At 39.9% G+C, this 24,900-nt stretch overlaps 2 protein-coding genes across 2 annotated transcripts in view; one reads left to right on the top strand and one right to left on the bottom strand.

The window, feature by feature from the left end:
* Window positions 1–446: 446 nt before the first annotated feature.
* LACC1 (laccase domain containing 1) overlaps window positions 447–24,900 on the top strand; it is a 44,660-nt gene continuing 20,206 nt past the window's right edge. The window contains exons 1-2 of the mRNA XM_039521055.1: window positions 447–510; window positions 1,023–1,066. The gene's annotated coding sequence lies outside the window, so the exon portion shown is untranslated. The remainder of the gene's footprint in view (window positions 511–1,022; window positions 1,067–24,900) is intronic.
* On the bottom strand, window positions 13,879–23,361 carry CCDC122 (coiled-coil domain containing 122). The gene is made up of 5 exons (XM_039521062.1): window positions 23,343–23,361; window positions 23,097–23,212; window positions 18,347–18,745; window positions 15,008–15,124; window positions 13,879–14,408 (listed from the first exon to the last, which is right to left on the bottom strand). The coding sequence occupies exons 1-5, from the start codon at window positions 23,347–23,349 to the stop codon at window positions 14,259–14,261; spliced, it is 789 nt and encodes a 262-aa protein (XP_039376996.1). The 5' UTR covers window positions 23,350–23,361; the 3' UTR covers window positions 13,879–14,258.

Below are 24,900 nucleotides of genomic sequence, written 5' to 3'. Positions count from 1 at the left end.
TTTTGGCAGCTCATCACTGCTTGTGGGCTTTGTCCTTAGTGCCCATTCATTCAATGTAAATGATACATCTCTTGTCAACTTGGGCTACAACTACATTACAAGCTAGGGGTGTGATTTCCCTGCTTGTGTCTACATATTTGTGGTAGCTCTCATCAAGCTAGCCTGAATATAAAAAGCAGGTTAACTATGGTAGCATGGGTAGAGGCAGCAAAGGCACGGCTTAGCCATGCTGAGTACAAACCCTCCTGAAATTGGAGAGCGAGACTGCATTGCACTCATCCTGCAGTCCTGTGGGGTTTGGGCCTGGCTCCCTGCGCTGGGCATTGTTACCTGGCGTGCAGGGTCGCAGCACCACTCAGGTTTGGCCTGGCTGCCCCTCTGTGACAGAGGGGCTGCTGGGCCAAATTTCTGTGAGTGGCATTGCGATCTGACATGCTGGTTTGTAGTGCCACTTAGGTTTGGCTTGCCCACTCCTCCATCCTGACAGAGGGGCTGCTGGGCCAAATTTCAGTGAGTGGTGTTGGGACCCCACACAGTGGTTCACAATGCTGCTCAGTTTGGGGGCCATCTCAAACAGGGGACCCAAGCCAGACTTTCCATTTTGCTAGGGTTACCAGATAGCAACTGTAAATGAACGGGACAGGGGGTGGGTGGTAATAGGCACCTATATAAGAAGAAGTCCAAAAAAACAGGACTGTTCCTTTAAAAACGGGACATCTGGTCACCCTACCTTTTGCCTCCCCTTTCTCTAAGTGGCCCTGCTTACTTTGGTTCTTCTGACTGCAAACAGGTGGGCTTCCCCGAGGACCATGTGGAAATGGATTCTCATGTGGAAAATTGCCCAGGAAAAAGTCAGAGTTATTGCTGGGATATACAGTAAGACCCAGAATACAGAATGTAACTGATGTCTAGGATACAGCAGACTGCATCTCCCAGGGGGAACATTTTAGAATATTAGTCACTAAGATGGAATTACTGAGACTCTCTGCTTCTGTTCTTCTATTGCCCTGATCTTTACAAAGACGCTGGAGGAGAGACAGCCCATCTCCCAGATGCAGGAGATAATGTAAGTGCTGGGGGTGATTAGTACTTGAATATGTGTAGTTTTATGGATTGCAGATAATCCCTTGTTGCAACAAGAATGGCCAACTGGATTTAACTCCATTTGGGCAGTGTATGGCAGCAGTTTAAACATATCAGGATGGGATGATCCACCTCTTAATTATAAAATGAATTAAGACCCGAAGAATCATTAGACTGAGGGGGATGCCAGCACCACAGTGTAGCCACTGAGAACAGCAACTGCAGGGAAAGTGCTGCTCAGGCCTGAAGCTGTGGGCTGGGTCATGCTCCGTGCAGATGGAATCTTCAGGAAATTTAGCTGCCAAACTCCAACAAGTCTCTACTGAGCATCTGTGAACTGAATTTTTTCTCAAGCTGATCATATTTGGCCAGTTTTTCATGGTGAGATCAAAAGCACAACCCTGACAGAAAGGCCAACCATCTGTCGAATTTCAAGTCTATGCTTCAAATCATGGAGATGCTACAGCTTCTTAGTGAAATGGAAGTAAGAATGTTTTTAACATGGGAAAAACAAAGCATTATCTCTTAATCTTGCTCTTGGAAATGGCTGAACCATTTGTGTTGAAACTTTTCCAGAACAATTTAGCCTGAAGTAGACAGCCAGCATGGAAAATTTCTGTCCTAACGGTTAAAGTCTGGCAAAGTTATAAACAACTAAAAAAATATTCTTATACTGGAAAATACCCTAAAACTCTAACTAATGGAGGCACTACCAGCTTTAATCAGTTTTAATCAGCTGGGTTTCTTTTAGCTAGCCTTTAATCTGTTTAAAACACAGTACATTTTTCAAAACAGCTAATAGTTCTAAGACTAGCAGTCAGGGCTGGCCTTAAACCAAATGGCACTCCAGGTGAGGAGCGTCTTCAGCACCTGCCACCTCCATTGGTTAAATTTTTGAATACCTTATTTTTATTGCATTTGTAGCCCATTTCATTACTTTGATGAACGATTTGCATGCATAATTTATCCTTGTCATATAAGACAATAAATTTGCATGCTAGGAAGTGTAAATCTGTATTTGTTCATGCCATTTATAAGCAAATATACCCAGGACGGCCTGGCTGACAACATTCTAGGAGGTTCGAGGAAAATGTAGTTCTCAGAAAGTTTGGAAGTTTCCACAAGATTCTACAAAGGTCCAGAACATTCTAAGAGGTCTGTGAAAAATGAATCCACATACAGAATACCTGAAACATTTTACTTCAGACATTCTATTTTCCCCTTTGTCACTAACAACAAAAACAGCACCCCAAGCCCGGTGCCCCCAAACTCAGCACCCCAAGCGGTCACCTGGGTTGCCGGTCTCTAAATCGGGCCCTGCCAACAGTAACTACTAAGACAAGTAATTTGAACCCAGGTTTCACTCTTATCTCAAGAAAACACATTTAAAAAGTTGTTAGGAAAAAAGAAACCTTTCTATATTATTCACAGAGGAGTTTAAGTCATTAGGTTGTAGAAGACAGTGCTGCCTGATGGCTAGACTCTGGCCTAGGATTCAGAAAACTTCACTTTTATTCCTGGTTTTACCACTAGCCTGATGGGTGACATTGGGCAACTCGCAGCATTGTACTGTGCCTCAGTTTCCCCTTCTGTAAAATTAGAGCAATGATACTAACTTCCTTTGTAAAGCACTTTGAGCTCTATTGATGAAAAGCATTATATAAGAGGTAGGTAGTAATAATAGAAGAGAAAATTTGTGGGGAGCTTTTCAAATGTTGTCTTTTTTCTTTTCCATTACTTAGAGTTGTTTTAAGTGGAAGATTCTGCATCTTGGATGGAAGCTGTTGCTTAATTTTAAAACAAATAACTAAGAAGGAAAAAAAATCCAACCTTCATGCCATTGTCTCATTGTTGTAAGAGTTGGACTTTGCTTGGAACCATCACATGGCTCCTTCAGATTTTTCCATTTTACTATATAAAAGAACATATGCAGAAGAATAGTTTACAGGACATATTGACACACTGCTTTAAAAGTACTAACACTCTCCCATAAAACTCAAATAAAAGACTTTCATGTTACCATGTGTAAAGACAAAATTTGACCACTAGAGGGAACCATTACACTGAATTTTGGACAAAAATGGCAGAAAATCTGAATGAAAGCACTCATAAGCCCAAACAAATTCAAAGAACACATTTCACGTAAATAGTGCTATTTGCACATAAGGAAATCATTTGTAATTTAGCTGAAAATAATTTAAGTCATACATTAAATTTAACTGTTTTTTATCAGAACATGAGAGCTTTTGTGTTAACACTTAGTCAGTAAATATTGGAGTATGGTGAGATTTATATAAAATTAGAGATTTTTTAAAAATAAGATTATTTAGCATGGTAAAGAGGAAAGTTAAAGGGATTAAATGAAATACGTAGAAAGAGTTGTGTGAAAAATGTCCCCTAAAATAAAGGGCCACTAATTTAAATTAATGACATGTAAACGTTTTCTGTTCTATTTTATTTTATGTCTTATACCATGTTCTTCACTGTGGTATCTGTGTACCTTCCAGTAGAACATTAAGTAAAGTGACTAACATCAGTCATGTGTTGTTTGTTCTCGCATCCTCTCCCTAAGGGAGAAGTCTGTGCAGTGGTTGGTAGGGTGGTTTTGTTTGGAGAGAGTTTTGTTTGTTTTAAATATACATGTTACTATGTGCTTATCTTAGAGAATGCAGGACAAAGAAATGTGACTTGCACTTGGAGTCGAAGGTGGTGACGTTTGTGTTGGCCCTTAATTCCTAGAGGAGTTAGTTCCACAGTCTTGGCCTGGTCCTGGAGAAAGTTCTGGCTCCCGCACAGTAGAACAAATAGAAGAAAATTATTTCTACAGTCTGCTTGGAATTCCTCTTCTGAAATTCTCTGCCTCAAGGGGCCTCAGAATTAAATACTGTAGCTGGATGTTGTAAAAGGGCTGGATCACTGTATTACCAGTGCTGACATTAGTAGCAGCTGAAAAGAGCAATGTAGTCAATTCTCATGTGTCTGGGAGTAAACCAACTAACAAAGGGGTCAAGAAGGATTTTTTTCCCCATCGGCAGCATTGCACAATTGATCAAGTGCATGATGCTGTTGTTTTTTTTAAACACCTTCTTCTGCATCACATATGGTCTATGGCAAGATACCATACGTGACTGACCAGTGATATCATGCAGTATGGTAGATCCTATGGGCAAGATCCTGTCTCATGCTCCAATACTTTGGTGCTACTCTAATGGCCGAGAAGCTAGGGGCAGCTCTGGATCCCCCAAGGTGGCATAAGGCTGTACCACAATACAGTGTCATAGGGAATATGCTGGAAAATGTTGGGGGAGAGAGGTAGCATGTCCCTTGGGAGCCACTACAAGCCCATGTAAATTGGAACAGCCCTGAAGTTGCTCTAATTTATTCTGGGGACAAACCAGACCCTGGATGCTGTATAACCTGTAATAAGAATAGATCCAAGAACTGGAAAATCACTTCAACCTCAGTGAAAGAGAGGCTCAGACACTTATTTATAGGGCTAATAGGGAACAGAAGAGGCCATGTGATGTGTTAGGATACTGTCACATATTGAACGTCTCTGAGTGTGAGGGCTGTGTACATTTTAGATGTTCTGAGTTACCAGCTGATTAATTTCTTGACATCATTCCTCTGGACACTTTATTAAAAAGATAGTGGAGAGTAGGCTGCGGGGCCCCATTCAAGTCAGAGTTCATTGCAAAGGCAATGCCCCCGTGCCTGCTCAGTTCATTAATCATTTATGCACAAATGAGCCAAAATAAACAAAATAAAACAGCCTTGAAGACTGTTGATTCGTTATGAGTCCTGCAAGGCAGCTTCCGGCATTGAAGACTGTTGATTTGTTACTGTACACCGTGATTATCTCATACAATATCCCAGCAAAAGAAAACAAAACAAAAGCCCCACACTCATAGGTGCTGACTTCCCCTCTTTCCCGTGGATGCTCGACCTCCCCTCTGGCCCCGGCCCTGCCCCCACTTCACCCCTTCCATGAGGCCCCGCCACTGCCCCACCTCTTCCCAGCCCTTCCCCACCCCATTTCACCTAGGGTGACCAGATGTCCTGATTTTATAGGGACAGTCCCGATTTTTGGGTCTTTTTCTTATATAGGCTCCTATTACCCCCCACCCCCGTCCCGATTTTTCACACTTGCTGTCTGGTCACCCTAATTTCACCCCTTCCCAAAGTCCCTGCCACAATGCCACCCCCTCCCTGCCCCTATTCCAACCTCTTTCCCAAATCCCTGCCTCAGCCCCACCTCTTCCCTGCCTCCTCCCCTGAGCGCGCCACATTCCCACTCCTCCCTCTCCCTCCTGGAGTGTGCTAACGCTGCCAAACAGTTGTTTGGCAGCGGTTGGGTGGGAAACGCTGGGAGGTAGGTGGAGGAGCGGGGACGCAGCGCACTCAGTACGGGAGGAGGAGGTGGGGTGAGGGGAGCTTGGCTGCCAGTGAGTGCAGAGCACCCACTAATTTTTCCCCGTGGGTGCTCCAGCCCTGGAGCACCCACGGAGTCGGTGCCTATGCCCACACTCTTTACTTGTTACACTAGTGTGAACCTTGCTATCGGCTTCTGACCCTACCACATACTCTATGTGTGAGTAACTGTAGGAATATAGACCCACGTTAGATTTGGGTGAACTATGTTAATATGGAATATTAGCATGAGCAATGTCCCAAAGCATGTGACCAAAAAGGAAGAGAGCATGGGAAAGAAGTTGTTGTGTTAAACTTGTAGTGACCCTTCAAAATACAAATGTTATCTTATTTAAGGTTTGAGCTAAAGTAATGGAAATAAAACACAGTTAATTGGGTACCAGGTGCAGTAAATAATTGTCTATATAAGGAACTCCTTCACCTGCCCTTAGATAAGGTCGTATAACTGGCAATGACACCACTTGTTTGCTAAAGGGTACAGAAAAATAAACTCTTGGAGGATGCATTGCTAATATCTGGCTGACCAAATTGGAGCTGACCAATATGGGTCTAAGCACCCCTGTGTTTAGTTCATTTGTAAGTAACTTGGTCAAATACTTATAAATGTTGTGTTACTGTTTGGATGTAATGAATGGCTTATCGTTTACGCTTTTGAGGCATGTTTATAGCAAGTGTATAAATTCCACTAAGTCTTTGAATTTAAGAATGGAATTTATCATTGAATTGGTGGTGTGGTAATACCCTGCATAAAGAATAATTCTAACAGTAATCCTGGCAAATATGTCATAATCAATGGGGCTCAAAGCTGGTGCTCTAGCCACCTCCCCAAACACCTTGTCGAGGTGACCTGGGAGCACAATGTGATGGGATATGATGTCTAGGAGCTATGGATGTGTGAGGTTAAAAGATAAGTCCTACTAGGCTAGCAGCATAGCAAGTTCATGTATATATGTATTCTTTATTCAGTGCAGCATGTGTCAATTATAAAAGAATGCAAACTTGGCTGCCTAATAATAGTGCAGTGCACTGCAGTCAAAGAGACTTCAGTTTGTTTCCTGGTTTGGCCTTTTGCTCCTTCAGCCAGTGGAGTTGTAAAGGCAGCTCAGTGAGAGAGGTTAGGAGAGAAGAAATGCTTCCTGTACCTCAACCGTAACTGTTTTTTGGTCTATTGAGAAGATGCAGAGTTTATGCTGTGAGTTGTGACTGGAAAACTATTCATTCTTCCCCACTAGTGCAAGACTAATGACCCATTCAGCAAAGCACTTAATCATGTGCTTAACTTTATGCAGTAACCAAAGTAATGTTAGAAAGGCTTTGATAGACAGACAAGGTGGATGAAGCAACATCTTTTATTGGACCAACTTCTGTTAGTGAAAGAGACAAGCTTTTGAGCTACACAGAGATCTTCAGATCACCCCTATAAGCTGGAAAGCTTGGCTCTTTCACCTATAGTTGGTCCAATAAAAGATGTTACCTCGCCCACCTTGTCCCTCTAATATCCTGGGACTAGCATGACTATAACCACACTACAAACAACTTTGATAGCCAAAGTAATATTAATTATATTTTAATTTTAAGCACATGCTTAAGTAAGTTTGCTGAATTGGGGCATAAGGCAAGATCAATGGAACAGATAATCTCGATCCACCATGCTCAGAAAGTGTCCCCAAGACTTGAAACACTGAAGTTTAGCACAGGAAGACAAGAAATCCTGGGAAATACACAAACCACCCCTTTTCCTAAGGAAAACAAAATGGTACTGTTTTTTCAAGTAACTCTTTTTAGCTGATCGGTGTCACAGGGAAGAGTATAAAAATATTGCTCAGGCATGCAGGAGTGAAATCAGGAAGGCCAAATCACACTTGGAGTTGCAGCTATCAAGAGATGTTAAGAGTAACAAGAAGGGTTTCTTCAGGTATGTTAGCAACAAGAAGAAAGTCAAGGAAAGTGTGGGCCCCTTACTGAATGAGGGAGGCAACCTAGTGACAAAGGATGTGGAAAAAGCTAATATACTCAATGCTTTTTTTGCCTTTGTCTTCACGAACAGGATCAGCTCCCAGACAGCTGCACAGGGCAGCACAGCTTGGGGAGGAGATGACCAGCCCTCTGTGGAGAAAGAAGTGGTTCGGGACTATTTAGAAAAGTTGGATGAACACAAATCCATGGGGCCAGATGCGCTGCATCCGAGGGTGCTAAAGGAGATGGCAGATGTGATTGCAGAGCCATTGGCCATTATCTTTGAAAAATCATGGCGATCGGGGGAGGTCCCGGATGACTGGAAAAAGGCTAATTTAGTGCCCATCTTTAAAAAAGGGAAGAAGAAGGATCTGGGGAACTATAGGCCAATCAGCCTCACCTCAGTTCCTGGAAAAATCATGGAGCAGGTCCTCAAGGAATCAATTCTGAAGCACTTAGAGGAGAGGAAAGTGATCAGGAACAGTCAGCATGGATTCACCAAGGGCAAGTCATGCCTGACTAACCTAATTGCCTTCTATGAGGAGATAACTGGGTCTGTGGATGAGGGGAAAGCAGTGGATGTGTTATTCCTTGACTTTAGCAAAGCTTTTGATACGGTCTCCCACACTATTCTTGCCGGCAAGTTAAAGAAGTATGGTCTGGATGAATAGACTATAAGGTGGATAGAAAGCTGGCTAGATTGTTGGGCTCAATGGGTAGTGATCAACGGCTCCATGTCTAGTTGGCAGCTGGTATCAAGCAGAGTGCCCCAAGGGTCGGTCCTGGGGCCAGTTTTGTTCAATATCTTCATTAATGATCAGGAGGATGGCGTGGACTGCACTCTCAGCAAGTTTGCAGATGACACTAAACTGGGAGGAGTGGTACATACGCTGGAGGGTAGCGATAGGATACAGAGGGACATAGACAAATTAGAGGATTGGGCCAAATGAAACCTGATTAGGTTCAACAAGGACAAGTGCAGAGTCCTGAACTCAGGACAGAAGAATCCCATGCACTGCTACAGACTAGGGACCGAATGGCTAGGCAGCAGTTCTGCAGAAAAGGACCTAGGGGTTATAGTGGATGAGAAGCTGGATATGAGTCGACAGTGTGCCCTTGTTGCCAAGAAGGCTAACAGCATTTTGGGCTGTATAAGTAGGGGCATTGCCAGCAGATTGAGGGATGTGACCATTCCCCTATATTTGGCATTGGTGAGGCCTCATCTGGAGTACTGTGTCCAGTTTTGGGCCCCACACTACAAGAAGGATGTGGAAAAATTGGAAAGAGTCCAGCGGAGGGCAACAAAAATTATTAGGGGGCTGGAGCACATAACTTATGAGGAGAGGCTGAGGGAACTGGTATTGTTTAATCTGCAGAAGAGAAGAATGAGGCAGGATTTGATAGCTGCTTTCAACTACCTGAAAGGAGGTCCCATAGAGGTTGGACCTAAACTGTTCTCAGTGGTACCAGATGACAGAACAAGGAGTAATGGTCTCAAGTTGCAGTGGGGGTTTAGGTTGGATATTAGGAAAAACTTTTTCACTAGGAGGGTGGTGAAGCACTGGAATGGGTTACCTAGGGAGGTGGTGGAATCTCCTTCCTTAGAGGTTTTTAAGGTCAGTCTTGACAAAGCCCTGGCTGGGATGATTTAGTTGGGAATTGGTCCTCCTTTGAGCAGAGGGTTGGACTAGATGACCTCCTGAGGTCCCTTTCAACCCTGATATTCTATGATTCTATGACAGAGAGGGGGAAAATGAATACACATTGTCAGAGCTTCAAGGTAACTTGACCTGTATTTCTCTCTCTGAGATCCTTCAAGGGCACCCACTTACAGGTTTCCAGCTCCCAGCTGTCACCTCTCCTGGGCATAAATTGGCCTCTCACTCCCTTCTGACCAGGGTTTTAAAGCCACACAGCTGCTCCCCGGTCTACGCCGTGATATTCCCAGCAAGTCAGTCTGCCTAAGAGACTAGCATCTGCAATTTTCTCTCTCTGAGGGCTATGGACAGTGTATCACCAGCAGTTTTCAAGTTTCCACACAGCTCCTTTTAAGCAAGCAGCTTTATTCCTCCTTACAGAGAGAACATATTGTTATGATCAAAGAACCTATATGCATGCTAAAAAGCTATCTCCAACTCCAACATAGGGCTCTGGGAGTTGTCAGTCCTTCAAATCCCAGAACTGGGTTTTCCCCGCGGTGACACATACATATCAGTCTTTAGATCAGTAACCAGGATAAATGCCCTGAGTCAATTGAAGCTCCAGCTATTAATGGAAAAGTCTTTCCTTTGTCTGTTGGTCTCTGGGGAATCCAGTTTGAACCAAGCAACCCTTCCCAGGAGGTGGTGCCTCCCTGGAGGTGTTATAACCTGAGTCATTTGCCTTGATCATCCCCTACTGTTTTCATTTCCTGGTGGAGCTGTGGTAACCCTCCTCCCGCACCCCTTGGAGTGCATACAATCCTGGCCCACAACGATATATAAACCATTCATACACTTAATACCATATGGTCTTCCAAAGATATTGCAGGAACTTGCCTTATTTGTCACACATACTACATAAAACTAATGTCTACCGTATATAAATAACTGTTAAAAGGCACAATGGCTAGAAAGAGGGAAAGCTTTGCAGTATGTTCATGTGTAAGAATACAACGTAAAAATGGGCATGTACGTGCACTGGATTATTTCTGTTTATTAGATGTCATTTCCAGTTGTATGTGTCTGCTTGCTGAAGGAACGAATGCCCCTGGGGAAAACGATTACTGTTGAATACTACACCGAGAATTAACTGCCTCATCACCCCGTTAAGATTTGTCAGCATTCTAAGGGCAGCATAAAACACAACTCAAACATTTTGAAAGCATTGTCTTGCACAGAATGCTGATAGGCTCAGGAGCAGGCAATGATATACATTCCTTTGTTTCAAACAACGCTCTCTCCTGATACACTGCAATTCATTATTGCAAGGTTTTACTCCTGTTTTCTTGTGTGCACTATTTCTTAAATATTAAACCCCTGAAGCTGGGATGATGTGAATTTCCACATACGATAAAAATTTAAAAAATATTGTGTAAAACAGAATTACACTTAAAAAGAAGTTAATTCTTGGTCTCAGCAAGGTGGGCCTATTCCTCCAAAGAACTGAACACCTGCTCTGAAGTCCTGAGAGCCTTAAACTCCTGTTGAACACAAATTTTAATGGACTCAATAAATCTTCAGTGAGCAGTCAGCACTGTAAGGAAATGGAATGAAATCAATGGGGCCACTCACAGTAGGAAAGTTAAGCACATGCTTAACTGTTTGCATGATCCAAGCCTACAATTGCAGCATTTAGCAAGGGTTGTAAAGAGTAATCACAATAATGGAGAATTTTATTGTCTGTACCATATGATAAAGGTAACTGCGTAGCTGTAATACACTTAGGTTTGGGAAGATGTTTGACTTAGTACTGTACAACATTCTGATTAAAAACTTAGTGCTATGCAATATGTATAAAGCATTAAATAGACTGAGACCTGGCTAACTCTGGGAAGTGATGTTCAGATAGAGGGTTTTCTAGTGGCGTTCCACGGGGATCAGTATTAGGCCAAATGTGATTTAACATTTTTATCAGTGACCTGGATATCAATAAGAAATCGCTGCTCATTACATCTGTGATGAGACACAGATGGATGGAGTGGTAAATAATGACGAGGACAAAGCAGCCATACAGATTGATTTGGATCACTGGGTAAGCTGGGCCCACTCAAACAAAAATGCATTTTAATACTGCCAATTTGAAGGTCCTACATCTAGATAAAAAGAATGCAAGGGGACTATATCCTGGAAACAAGCGACTGAAAAGGATTTAGGAGTCATAGTGGACAAGCAACTGAACGTGAGCAGAGGGCTAATGCAATCCTTGGCTGTCTAAAGAGGGGAGTAGTGAGTAGGAGTAGGCAGGCAATTTTATGGCATTGATGACACTGACAATGGAATACGGTGTCCAGTCCTGGTGCTCACATTTTAAAAAAGATTTTGAAAAACTGGAGATGGAGCAGAATCAAGACTTAAAAACTCTTCGACGGGTGGAGAAAACACCTTACAATGAGAGGCTTAAAGAGCTCAGTCTGTTCAGTTTATCAAATAAGAGTTAAAAGCAACTGGAGTACAGTGTATAGATACCTTCCTGGGGAGAAAATACCAGGTATGATGGGGTTCTTCAGTCTAATGGCATAGCAAGAACCAGTGGCTGGCAGTTAAAACCAGACAAATTCAAATTAGAAATAAAGAAAAAAAAATGTAACTGTGCGCGTGATTAACCATTGGAACAAATTGCCCAGGGAAGTGTTGGATTCTCCATCTCTTATTGTCCTCAAATCAAGACTGGATGCCGTGATGGGGTATACAGACCCTATACCAGCATGCAAAGGGTTAGGGAGCTGCTTTCGCTTGGAGTGGCCCCACCCTTCTGCATCTGCAAATCAGGGCCTGGAGGAGGAGTTAAAAAGGGGGAACTCCACTCAGCTGGGGTTACCCTTGGGAAGGGAACAGACTGTTGAGTTTGCCAGGGCCCAGAGAGAAGTCTGGCAGCCAAAAAAGCCTCTGCCATCCCAGAAAGGAGAACACCAATCCCTTGGGCTAACAAGGAGCAGAGACTTATACTGGAGACATTCACGGGACTCTGGGGTGGATGGTGTTGCTTTAAGTAATGTTTCTTTGTCTTCTTTTAAAATCAAACAGTGTGAATTTATTTTAACTCAGCAAATTATTCATCTCAGGCAATTGCAGTAGGATATAGAGCTTTACATTTCTAGGTTATTGTGTTAAAAATGTGTCTTAGGTGGATTACAGTATGGGGAATTTACCTTTATCTAAGGCAGGCAAATTTTGTGGACTAAACAAGTGATACTGACCCTTTGAGATTCATTGTGATGGGTTTATAGGAAGGAAAACCTGTCAGTTTATAGGAAGGAAAACACATACTCTTTAAAATATATAGATGTTTATATGAACTTTCTTACTAAGAATAAAATAGTAATTAAAACACTAATAATGCATTTAATTTTAGCTTCCTAAAACTGACAGTATCGAGACAGTTTAATAAAAAGAAACTAAGTAAAACATAAATATTCAACTTGCTCAAATACATGCACATATGCTTAAAGGCAAAAGTAAATTACATAAACCAATACCTCATCAACCACAATATTAAATACTTTCTGGAATAAATATGAATATTATTGATTGGCTCAAGAGTGAATTGTCATCTAAACTATAAGAATAAACAATGAATACAAATTCCAGAAATGCAAAGCACAAAACAATACAAATCATGCAGAGAAACATTATTATGCAGAGAAACTGGTTATTCACTAAGGTTCTGACATGAAGTTTCAAATAAATGGTGATTTGGTGTTCATTTTTCTTTCCCAAAAGTCCTGGGGAAATGCATGACTTAAGTCTTGTAATTACAATGCTGTGTGCTCCTCTGAAGCTTTGACTTTGAGCACAGAAAGTTAATTGAAGTCTGAGACAAACAAGTGATCAGTTCTGTAAAAACAAAACCTCAGTACAGCCAAGAAAAAAGTGAACTGAGAAAACTTGGTAATGTTGTGCTGAACTTTCACATTTTCTATTATCCAGAGCAGTAAAAAAGTCTGCACAAAGCTGACTTTAAAAAAAATTACAGTTTAAATAATGTTTGGGTTTGTTTGTTTATTTGTTTGCCAGGGAAAAGGCCATCGTACCATGTTGTCTCCCTCTTCTTTCATTGTGACATAGATCAACAGCGCACCACAAGGGTCTGATCCTAGTCCATCTGAATTCAAGAAGAGTTTTCTCATTGGTACTAATAGGAATAGTCTCAGGCCCTAACATAGGAACTGGTTCAGAAGGATGGAGGAATTTGCAGCATCATGTTATCCTAAACTGCCATTTTACTCTTTACATTCCTTGCATCACCCAACCCCAGAAAACATACATCTGTGTGTTTCAAACAAAACTGGTCTCCATCTTTATTTACTAGAATTAATTTTACCCATGCTTTAGCCTCCATAGAGTTAGACTGTGGCATTTAGCCACAACTCTGAATAAGGGGTAGTGTAGTCCTGCACAGCCTTACCAGGAGCTCTGAGAGCGATTGTTTTAGGAGGTGCAATCCTTAAACCATGATTTTCCCAGGCCCTTTCATGGTAAGCAAGCAGGAAAGACTATATATGTCTTCTTTCTCTCCCACACACTTGTGCTAGGGCAAGGGGAATCCTGGCACACGGAGAGCAGGAAAGCTATAGTATCTTGCACAGCTGACTCTTCCACATGGCAAAATACTACCAGAGAGCTCAGAGTTACTTAGTACACTGCACTGATTAGAGCTGTGCATGAAAGATCTGAAGCTTTTGTATCTCATTAAATGCAATTATCCACCTCATATAAATTTCCCAGAGTGAAAAACAATGCAGAACTTGATCTAAAAAAAATATTAAAAAAATCCAACCAAACAAAAAGGAACTTTCCAAATTTATATGGTCTTAAGGGATTTGCAAATGTTGGTAGATGATTTTGAAAGCAGTCTGGGAATTGTAATAAATTCCTTCCTGAGAAGTCACTGGCCCCATGAACAAAAGAGAACATTGCTTTAGGCCATTAAAGTTGGCACAGAACACAAAGTATTCTAGGGCACAGAGCAGGAAAAATCACTCATCCTTAGTCCAAGGTTCAAGGGATTATTTCCAACAACCACCTGTTATATATAAAGGATGACATATGTTATAAATTGCTGAGCATTTTATTGTACTGTACTATATATCACTCTGTTACTCCAAGACACTTTCTTAATTCAGCTGCCTTTTTTTCCATCTGTTGAATATTCCAGTGCCACTGTCTTCTGTTCGACTGGAGTTTGTTCAGTTGGCAATGCAAACGTTTTAGAATAGCATCACATCTTTTATTCTGTACCTAATAAAATAGAATAAAATACATCTGAGGGCTGTTTGCAGGTAACACATGAAACACAAAGATTCAGACTAATGTAGCTGGCAGGGCTCTACGGTCAGGAAAGCTGCACTGCTCTGGCAAACGTTAATTTGTACAGAAAAGACTATAGACGATACAAAGAGCAGAGGATGAAGATACTTTTTCATTCCTCAAAAACTGGATTTGACGATAACTTAGCTTACTAGAGAAATAAGTTAGATCCGTGGGTCTCAAACTGTGGGTCAGGACCCCAAAGTGGGTCATGGCCCTATTTTAATGGGGTCCCCAGGGCCAGCATTAGACATGCAGGGACCCAGTGCCAAAGCTGAAGCCCTGAATGCTGATGACTAAAATTTTTCCCATGCTCTCAAAAATTCAAATATCTGCTCTCAAGGTTAGATGAGTTCTACCAATATTAAATATTCTTCAGGATTTGAGTCTAATGGTGTTATCATTGGTTAATGTATATGCTTAGATATGTAGCAACCTGTTTAGTAAAATATTTTACAACTTCAATTACAATATGTATGTTCTGTCATATGACTGTAATTATATTCTAGTCAAATAACTCTAAACCTTACCTCAATCTCTTTTCTAAGCTTAGCATGCACTTTTTTCTCTTCTTCAAGCATTTTTTTCTTTTCATTGATAGACTCTTTTACTATAGTAACTTCCTCTATTAAATGTGTAATTTCTTCCTGAAGATACAAGTGGGAATTAAAAACAAAAACAAAAATTACAATTAAAAACAAAAAAAACCCAAACCCCATTTGTAAAACAAAGATAACTCTAATACGAATGGTTTACCTTCTGTAATGTCATTTTAACAATCTATTTGCATAAGCGTTGACTTTAGCTAAAGAAATAAGTTCAACAATTTAAAAGTTTGACTTAAACTTCCTGCCTACCTAGCAAATCATATGGATTGATAAAGTTACAAAAACTAAACAGTAGTATTGCTCAGGGACATGACTACAGCTACAAGGATGCAACCATTTGAATTTATCTAGCACACTATTGCACACAACTTTTTTTTTTTAAAAAGTATTTAGAAGTGTGAATATATACAAGACTAATAGTCAACTTTAAAAATTCAATTATGGGGAATAATGTGCATAATATGTGAACTACATTCTCCTCCCATGTGAAATCTAATGCTGATGGAATTATGGCTATTGTGCTTATCAAAGTGTAAGCAGGGAATGAGCTCTCCCCTGACATCTAGTGATGAGCTGGGGGAAAAAGACTTGAGGACCCCACTGTATTTACATGAACACACCTACTCTGCCTCAGTATTCAGCAGACAAACTGTTTTGCCAAAGTGATCAATTTTGGCTGGTGTCAGGTTAAAAATCACTTTAGCATTGAGTGCAGGGGTAAATAAATTTTATCCTTATAGTAAAGGGCAGCAGAATTGTGCTTAGCACGTGCTGATTGAGAGGGTCACCCTCAACTGAACTGCACTTGCTAAGCAGCGGATAGGGATGCCAAATCTCAATGAAAGGGGAGCAGGGACGGGGACGGGGACGGTTGTGGTTGTGGTTGTGACCTGGTGGCGTGGGTTCTTTCTAAATGTCTTAGATGCTATTTGATACTCCTCTCCCCACTTTTTAAAGACAGAGGTAATTAAATTCAGTTGAGAGTCTTTTGATTTTTTAAGCGATCACTATAGCTGAAGTCTCTGAAAACAAGTTCCAAATGCTAATCCTTAGGCCAGGTCTACACTACAGTGGCACAGTTGTGCCCATGCAGCATTTTAAGTGTAGACCTGCTCTTAGACCTGCTGTGGGGCAGCATTTCAGCAAAACAGCCTGCAGAGGCTGTGAGATTCCCATGAATTGCAGAAATCACTGAGAGCTGGGTTAGGTGGTTGGATCTCAAGACATAGTGTCACAGAGGTTACAGAAGAGCTACAGGTGGCAGCAGAGAAAGCGATGGTGTAGCAGCCAATGGGAGTAGAGCGAACGGCAGTGCAGTGATGGCAGCGGGCAGGGATACAGAGCGAATGGTGGCAACTATGAGCCAATTGCTGTGGCTATGGCTCTAGATCTTTGCTGACCCAGGACAGCAACTGCGAGTGGGGTGCAGTGGAGGGAGAGGGGAGTGGCTTGTTAAAGGAACACTTGTTTGTGGGACTTTCACACTGTCAGGTGAGAACCTGGGGCGAAGGACACTGCCCAGCGTACTCTGGGGTGGGGTGATCACATGATCACCTACTTTTGAATATGATTGTGGTGTTTTCCCAAACTAATGCTTGCTTCCTTTTCCCTTTTAATAAAAGTTCTTGTTGGTTAGACATAGATTCAGTGCTTGTGAGTGCGTACGTATTGCCTCTTAAAGGCGCCTGGAGGTAGTGTTCAATTTTCCCAGATTACTGGGTGGGGGCTCAAACCAGTTCTGTTTTATAGCGTTAAGATAAACCCCTTGATAGTGAACCTGGCCCTTTTTGCTGCTGACTCCACCTGGTAGAAGGGTCACATTTGTAAATGGATTTACACATAATAAATCATATCTCACCTATTGTAATTTTCTATGATAATGCTCAAATAGCAATGTCGCCTACATAACTAAATGATTTCTAATAAAAAAGCTGGCTTCTATACAGACTTCATTCTCAGAGAAGAAAGAGGGGATTACAACAAGATAAAACCTTCATTCTACATAGGCTTTTTTATTGTAGAAAAGCTACATGGAATTTAAAGTATATGCAATCACAAGCCACAGAATGAATGCAGAACAATTAATTGAGTTTACAGGCAGCAAAAAGACAGCATATCTTCCATGTTCCTCTTTATAGCACCAGATGTGAATATAGATGTCTCTATATATTTACATAAACCTTAAATTCTAAGCTATAGTGCATATAATCACTTGATCACCTATGTAATATACACTTTTTCCACTATAGATCTGAGCCGGGGGAAAGTACAGATTATGGCATATTTGAACAATTGTAAAAGTTCAATGCCATTTATGTAAGAAAGAGACACTAAACCCTGAACAAACTTAGCCCTTACATAAGCAGGTACAACCCCCACTGTAGTCAGTATGAGACGTAACCTTCCCATGTCAAGCCTTAATTTTGTCCATTAATCTTGTTGCAAGACTTGGTTTATTATGAAATTTGTTTTTTTTCAGTCTGAGAGCTGTAGGTTTAATCTAATCTCACATTACTATTATAATAGTGTAACTCCATTCTCCAGTGGAGTTACTTCTGATTTATACCAGTGTAAGTTACATCAGAACTACACTCTGTGATTCTGAGACAATTTCAAATATGCAGTTACTTAGTTTTCCTCTATAGCTGTACATTTTTGCAGCTCAGACTGCTTTAACTTTTACAAATTTAATAAAGCATTAAAATTACACATGTGCACACACACACACATGCTAGAGATTATACATATCAAAATTGATATTTTTTCTCCTCTCCCTTCTTCTGTCATCTTTTCTCACCCCTCCACCTTTTGTTCTCACATAGCTCAAGTACAATTTGTTACCAACTAAGCACTGTGCTGTTTGCTGACAGTGGTAATGTAGTAACATTTACAGGGATATACAGTGTGTGTTCTGAAAAGTGTATATGTAGGTTTATCAAAGACCTTGCAGTATCCTACAAATAACGTGGAAGCAACTGATGCATTTTAGCTGACCGCACTGTAGTTTTTCACAGCCAAGTTAATGTTGTTATATCAGGTGAACTTAGCTTTTGGAATCAAACATCACGAATAGTGGCCAGTACCATTTTTACTGTAAACTAAGATCACTATTTACTCAATCTAGCTTGGGCAATGAACCCAGATATTACACGTTTCCGCACACCATAGCAAGCACTGCAAAGGTAGACCAGATTATTATTTAAAATTGTAAAATATTTTTGTACACAATAGGAAAGGTATCTAGAAACAGAAACATCTGACCTGCACTTGTTTTATAACTTGTCCTTCAGGATTCTGGAGGTCATTCATTAATTCTTCTTTCTTTGTCTTTAGCTCTTTAACCATGTCTCGTTTTTTAGCAAGTTCGAGCATAACTGGCATTTTGCTTTCTGCTTCCCAATAACGCTCTTTATGAGCCATTATTTTCTCATGATATGCACCATTTCTTGCAAGCATCATCTCAAATTCTTCTTGTGCTGCTTCCGTGTCAAGTTTCAGCTTTATCTTTTCAGCATACAGGGATCTCACTTGGGACTCCAGACTTTCATAGTGATATTTTGTAGTTTCTATGTCATCATCTTGCTGATAAATTTGCCTTTCTGTTGCCTTTGTTTCTAATAAAGTAGACTCCATTTGTTTTTCAAGTTCTTGAAGCTCAGCCTGTAAAATATTGTAATATTCTCCTATCAGTGGAGAGCCAATGTTTGGGAGTATAGCAGCAAGCTATTTAAACAATATCATCTACATTTAGTTAACAGAATTAATTCTTTTCATTTAATACAGAACACACAATAAAGAAATCTATGCAACTTAAAAATAGTTTGAATAGAATAGCTCACTAGAGTTCCATTTCCTAAAATCATCACGAACAGACATGATAAGTGACAATATCTGAGGTTTTATTGGATTGGTCTTAAAGATAAGTGTACATGAAATCTGGTATCTTTCAAATGGGTTCAGCTTCTTCATATTCAGATGATGTATAGTTGGATGTGTCAGAGACCCTAACCGTATCAGTCTCCCTAATGTTTTATCTAAGCTAGGAGTTTAGGCCAAACTAAACTCGACTACTTTTCCTGTTGTGGATGTGGGGTAAAATAAGGAGACAACAGACTAAAACCAAGGTAAAGGTGTTGCTCTGCATCTATATTAGGAAAAGTGGCTGAGTTAATTGGGTTTAGCTAACTCAGTTTGATCTGGGTTCTTACACTGCTCTCATCACCATAATATCTGAGTGCCTTCCAATAATACATTAAGTGACATGAATAACATCTGTCAGGTGAAGTTTGTTCTCTCTTTCTCATGTTCTCCCGAGGGGGAGAATTGCATGTGCAGTGTAAGGTTTATTGTTTAGGTATGGAGTTTTGTAAAAATGTATGTACTGCTATGTGTTTATTTTAGGTCAAGGAAGTATGCCTTTCACTTGCAGTGGGAGGTAGTGATGGTCCTTAGTTCCTGTCAACTTATGTTAACTCAGATCTTCCTAGCATCAACCACTTTTTCCTAGTCTAGATAAGCCTAAATCTTGTGATCTCCAGGACTTTTAGAAGGTATTTGACTTAGTACCACCTGACATTCTGAGGGGAAAAAATAGCAATATACAAAATCGTATATTAAAATGATCAAAAACTGGCTAAGTGATTCATCTAAAATGTAGTTGTAAATGGTGAATTGTCATCCAATGACTCATCTCTAATGAGCTACAACAGGGATCTGCTCTGGGCCCAATGCTATTTAATCTCTTTATCAGTAATCTGGAAGAAAATATAAAATCAACACTGGTAAAGTTTGTTGATGACACAATAATTGGTGGAGAGATAAATGATGATAAAGACAGATTTCTATAGAGAGATCTCTACAGAGAGATCTCAATTTTGTGGTAAACTGGGCTTACTTGATCAAAATGTTTTAATACAACTAAATGCATGGTCATACATTTAGGAACCAAGAATCTAGGGCACATTAATAGGACTATGGACTGTATTTTGGAAGGCTCAGAAATGGATTTAAGGGTCCTGAGGACAACCAGCTAAACACTAACCTTGTAATGCAGATGCTGAGAGCAAATATGGTTCTTAGATGTATAGGCAGGGGAATATCAAGTAGGAGCAGGGTATTAACACCATACACAACATTAGAGAGACTATTACTGGAATACTGTGTCCAGTTCTGGTGTCCACATTTTAAAAAGGATGTTGAAAAATAATAAAGGATTCAGGAAAGATCTATGAGAATGATTCAAGGTCTGGAAAATCTGCCTTACACTGAGAGTCTAAAGAAGTGAGATCTGTTTAGTTAATCGAAGAGAAGGTTAAGAGGTGACTTGATTAAGGTCTGTAAGTACCTACATGGGGAGAAGATTTCTGACAATAGATGGCTCTTTAATTTAGCAGACAAAGGCATAATGAGATTTGATGGCTGGAAGCTGAAATTAAGCAAATTCAGACTAGAAATAATTTGAAAATATTTAACAGTGAGGGTAATTATCCATTGGAACAACTTATCCAGGGCTGTGGTGGATTTTCAATCACTTTAAATCAAGCTGTAGCTCTGCCAGATTTATGGGCTTGATGTGGGAATCAGTTCATGAAATTCTATGACCTTTATTAAGTAAATCAGCCTATCTGATGATAATGGTGCCTTCTGGTCTTAATATCTATGAATAAAACTGGGCATCATCTCTGATCTACCAGCCATCTAGGATAGACAAGTGAAAGGTCCTAATGGCAAAGATCTTGAATTTTGGAGAAGAAACGACTGTTTTATGTGCTTTCTGTGAAATACACATAAGGAAGTAGAGTTAGAGATGTACATACAATCTTAATTTTGGTGTTTCCTGACTTTTGAGTTCATAACTATTCAACCTTAACATTAGTGCTAGCTTTTGTATGGAATGTTCTAGGTTCAAAAAATGAAGAAACTAAAAGAAAATGAATGAGTGTAATTGTCCAGGACTTTGAAGCTCTGTGGGCTTCCCAAAAGTTGCATATAACCTGTGTAAATATTATAATCTAGAACTATTTGCTGCAACAATATCTCAATATTCTGCTGCACACCCCTTAGGAAGTCTGCGGGAGGAGGCACCTCTCCTGCAGGTGATAAAAGCTTTCATGGCATGCCAGAGCAAGGTTCCCTCTGGTGAGCCATAAAAATTGTCTGCAGAAAGGAATCCCTGCGTCATGTGCCCAAGAAGGTCTAAAGAAGGAAGCTACTGTTCCACAGACCTTAGAAGATCCAAAAGAGGGGACTCCTCTTCTGTGCAACTTTAGAGCTCCCAAACTGGGGAAGGTGCAGGGGAGCTACTAAGGTAAATAGTAGATTGATAAGGTAATAAAGGGGCCCCTAACTTATGCACCTTAAAAAGACAGCAGGAGCCCATCACTCAGTGGTGATTCTCCTTATGATTTCAGCAGTATGGGTGACTTGCCACTGATTGTGAAACTATCTTCTTATAGTGTGCATGGTAACACCCATTGTTTCATGTTCTCTGTGTGTATATATATATATCTTCCTACTGTATTTTCCTCTGCATGCATCCGATGAAGTGGGCTGTAGCCCACGAAAGCTTATGCTGAAATAAATTTGTCTCTAAGGTGCCATAAATACTCCTGTTCTTTTTACAAATACAGACTACAGAAGGGGAGGGATAGCTCAGTGGTTTGAATGTGGCTTACTAAACCCAGGGTTGTGAGTTCAATCATTGAGGGGGCCATTTAGGGGTCTGGGGCAAAATCAGTACTTGGTTCTGCTAGTAAAGGTAGGGAGCTAGACTCAATGACCTTTCAAGGTTCCTTCCAGTTCTAAGAGATAGGTACATCTCCTATTATTATTAATAAACACATGCAACTCTGAAACCTATCTTCCTTAGGTGCCCATTGAGCTCAGCAAAAACAATCTACTCAATATGCATACTCAATATGTTATTTCCCAATACATGTAACTTGGTCAAATCAAAACAGATTTTGTCAGGAGGAAAAGTGTACACTGCTCTCTAATAGGAATTACTTTTCATACAAAATTTCAAACCTTGGTTGTTTTATATGTAGGACTATTCCAAAAAATAGCTGCAAGAATATTTTTAGCTTGGGAATAATGTATTTCCTTTTTACTCTCCCCATGTTAAAAATATAACTTTCAGATAGAAATCAAAGCTGAATAGTTCAGTCCAAAAGGTGAGAGTTTCAAAAAACCAAGCAAGTTTTTTGCAAGGATCAGAACAGAAACCATTATGCAATCTTAGCCAGAGCTATATACATCCAGTATATAATACATTACCAAACAAAACCTACACGCACGGCAGTGAGGGCTGAGGCAGGACACACCCCATCCAGTGAAAACCCACATGTCCCAAAGGATTTTAGGTTTCTTGAAAAAGGATACCAAAAAGTGACATAATCCAGTGGAAAAATTTATAGGGTGATTTTTAAACTCTTATTATCCTTTCTTTATCAAACCCTTCATTTTTTTAAATCAATCCACCATGAAAAAATGGCCTAAGCTTATGTTTTATGTTTTGGGTTTTGCCATTCAATTAAATTTTTGCAAAATAAAAGAATAAAACTTCTGTTAAAACTGCACCATAATGACATAGGCATATATAATTTTTGACAAAGCCTAAGTACAACGCGGTAAATTAAGAATGGACTAAGTATCAGAGGGGTAGCCGTGTTAGTCTGTATCCACAAAAACGACGAGTCTGATGGCACCTTAAAGACTAACAGATTTATTTGGGCATAAGCTTTTGTGGGTAAAAAACCCACCTCTTCAGATGCATGGAGACTTGCATCTGAAGAAGTGGGTTTTTTACCCACATAAGCTTATGCCCAAATAAATCTGTTAGTCTTTAAGGTGCCACCGGACTCCTCATTGTTTTTAAGAATGGACTAACTGCCTTAACTTTGAATTAAGATACCCCAGAAAAATAGAGAAATATCAGCTTCCCTTATTCATAGTAATACATCCTTGTCTATTGTACTACATTGTAAATTCAACATTCTAAATTAGATCTTACCTGTAACTGAGAAAGAACTATTTTGCTTTTTTCTATTTCTGATGCTTGCGAATATTGCTGTTCTGCTACTTGTTTTACAACTTCAACTAATGATGGAGAATTTTGCTTAGCCATTTCTAGACAAAAGGGTAATATTGTAAGAACACAGAATAAAAATATATTGTTTTCACATAGTCTAGTTTGATTCCCATGTTAAACAGTTGATAAAGACAAAGGACAATACTTTCAAAATATTCTTGGACTTACTCTTCATATAAGAACCCAGATCAATAAATTATTCCTCCTGGTCCATTTTTGATCATCAAGGAAACATAATGAATGGTCTGAAACTCAAAGGAAATGATGATAGAGCATTCAAAATCTACACTGCTGTGTTTCTTCTGTAAAACTAAAATTTGTCCTTTGAGCATTATAAATGTTCTTCCTGCTGGTTCATGGGGCAGATCCTCATCTGGTATGAACAGTCATAGCTGCATATGGTCCCTACGTGTGCTAAGGATCTGTTCCCATATTGTTTGCTTACAATTCTAATGTAATTCTAACATTGCAACAGCAATGTATGATTGATGCAACTTAATCATAAACTCCTATTATATTTAAGGCTGTGAAGTGACTAAAAAAATTAATCGTGTGATTAATCATGCTATTAAACAATAAAAGAATACCATTTATATAAATATTTTTGGATGTTTTACACATTTTCAAGTATATTTATTTAAATTACAACACAAAACAAAGTGTACAGTGCTCTCTTTATATTTATTTTAAATATTTGTACTGTAGAAATAATGGAAATAGTATTTTTCAATTCACTTAATACAAGTACTGTAGTGCAATCTTTTTATTATGAAAGTTGAACTTATAAATTTAGAATTATGCACAAAAAATAACTGCATTAAAAAATAAAACAATTTAAAACATTAGTGCCTAGAAGTCCACTCAGTCCTACTTCTTGTTCAGCCAATCGCTAAGACAAACAAGTTTGTTTACATTTGCAGGAGATGCTGCCCACTTCTTGTTTACAGTGTCACCTGAAAGTAACAACAGGCATTCTCATGGCACTGTTGTAGCCAGGATTGCAAAATTTTTACGTGCCACATGTGCTAAAGATTCATATGTCCCTTCATGCTTCAACCACCCTTCCAAAGGACGTCTGTCCATGCTGATGATGGGTTCTGCTCGATAACGATCCAAAGCAGTGCAGATCAATGCACGTTCATTTTCATCATCTGAGTCAGATGCCACTACCAGAAGGTTGATTTTTTATTTTTTTTGGTGGTTTGGGTTCTGCAGATTCCGCATTGGAGTGTGGCTCTTTTAAGACTTCTGAAAGCATGCTCCACACCCCATCCCAATCAGATTTTGGAAGGCACTTCAGATTCTTAAAATTTGGGTCAAGTGCTGTAGCTATCTTTAGAAATTATCTTTAGAAATCTCACATTGGTACCTTCTTTGTGTTTTATCAAATCTGAAGTGAAAGTGTTCTTAAAAGGAACAACATGCTAGGTCATCATCCGAGACTGCTATAGTGTGAAATATATGGCAGAATGTGGTTAAAACACAGAGTAGCAGACATACAATTCTCCCACAAGGAGTTCAGTCAAAAGTTTAATTAACACATTATTTTTTAACGAGCATCATCAGCATGGAATCATGTCCTTTGGAATGGCAGCCAAAGCATGAAGGGGCATATGAATGTTTAGCATGTTCAGCACATAAATACTGTGGCAAATTGCCGGTACTGTTATGCTGGGTCTCGCGCTTTCTCTTCTTTGGGGAAGGTTCAGGGTGCCATTGCTTGCCT

This window comes from Mauremys reevesii, linkage group 1 (assembly GCF_016161935.1).
Source record: "Mauremys reevesii isolate NIE-2019 linkage group 1, ASM1616193v1, whole genome shotgun sequence".
NCBI classification, from domain to species: Eukaryota; Metazoa; Chordata; order Testudines; family Geoemydidae; genus Mauremys; species Mauremys reevesii.
Note: the sequence above shows the minus strand (reverse complement) of the source record. Positions and strands in the feature narration are given on the sequence as shown.

Coding starts and splice junctions, on each gene's coding strand:
- CCDC122 (XM_039521062.1), bottom strand. Junction 18,746..23,096: donor TAGTTCTTTCTCAGTTACAG/GTAAGATCTAAT, acceptor AATATTTTACAG/GCTGAGCTTCAAGAACTTGA. Junction 14,409..15,007: donor AGCTTAGAAAAGAGATTGAG/GTAAGGTTTAGA, acceptor CTATTTTATTAG/GTACAGAATAAAAGATGTGA.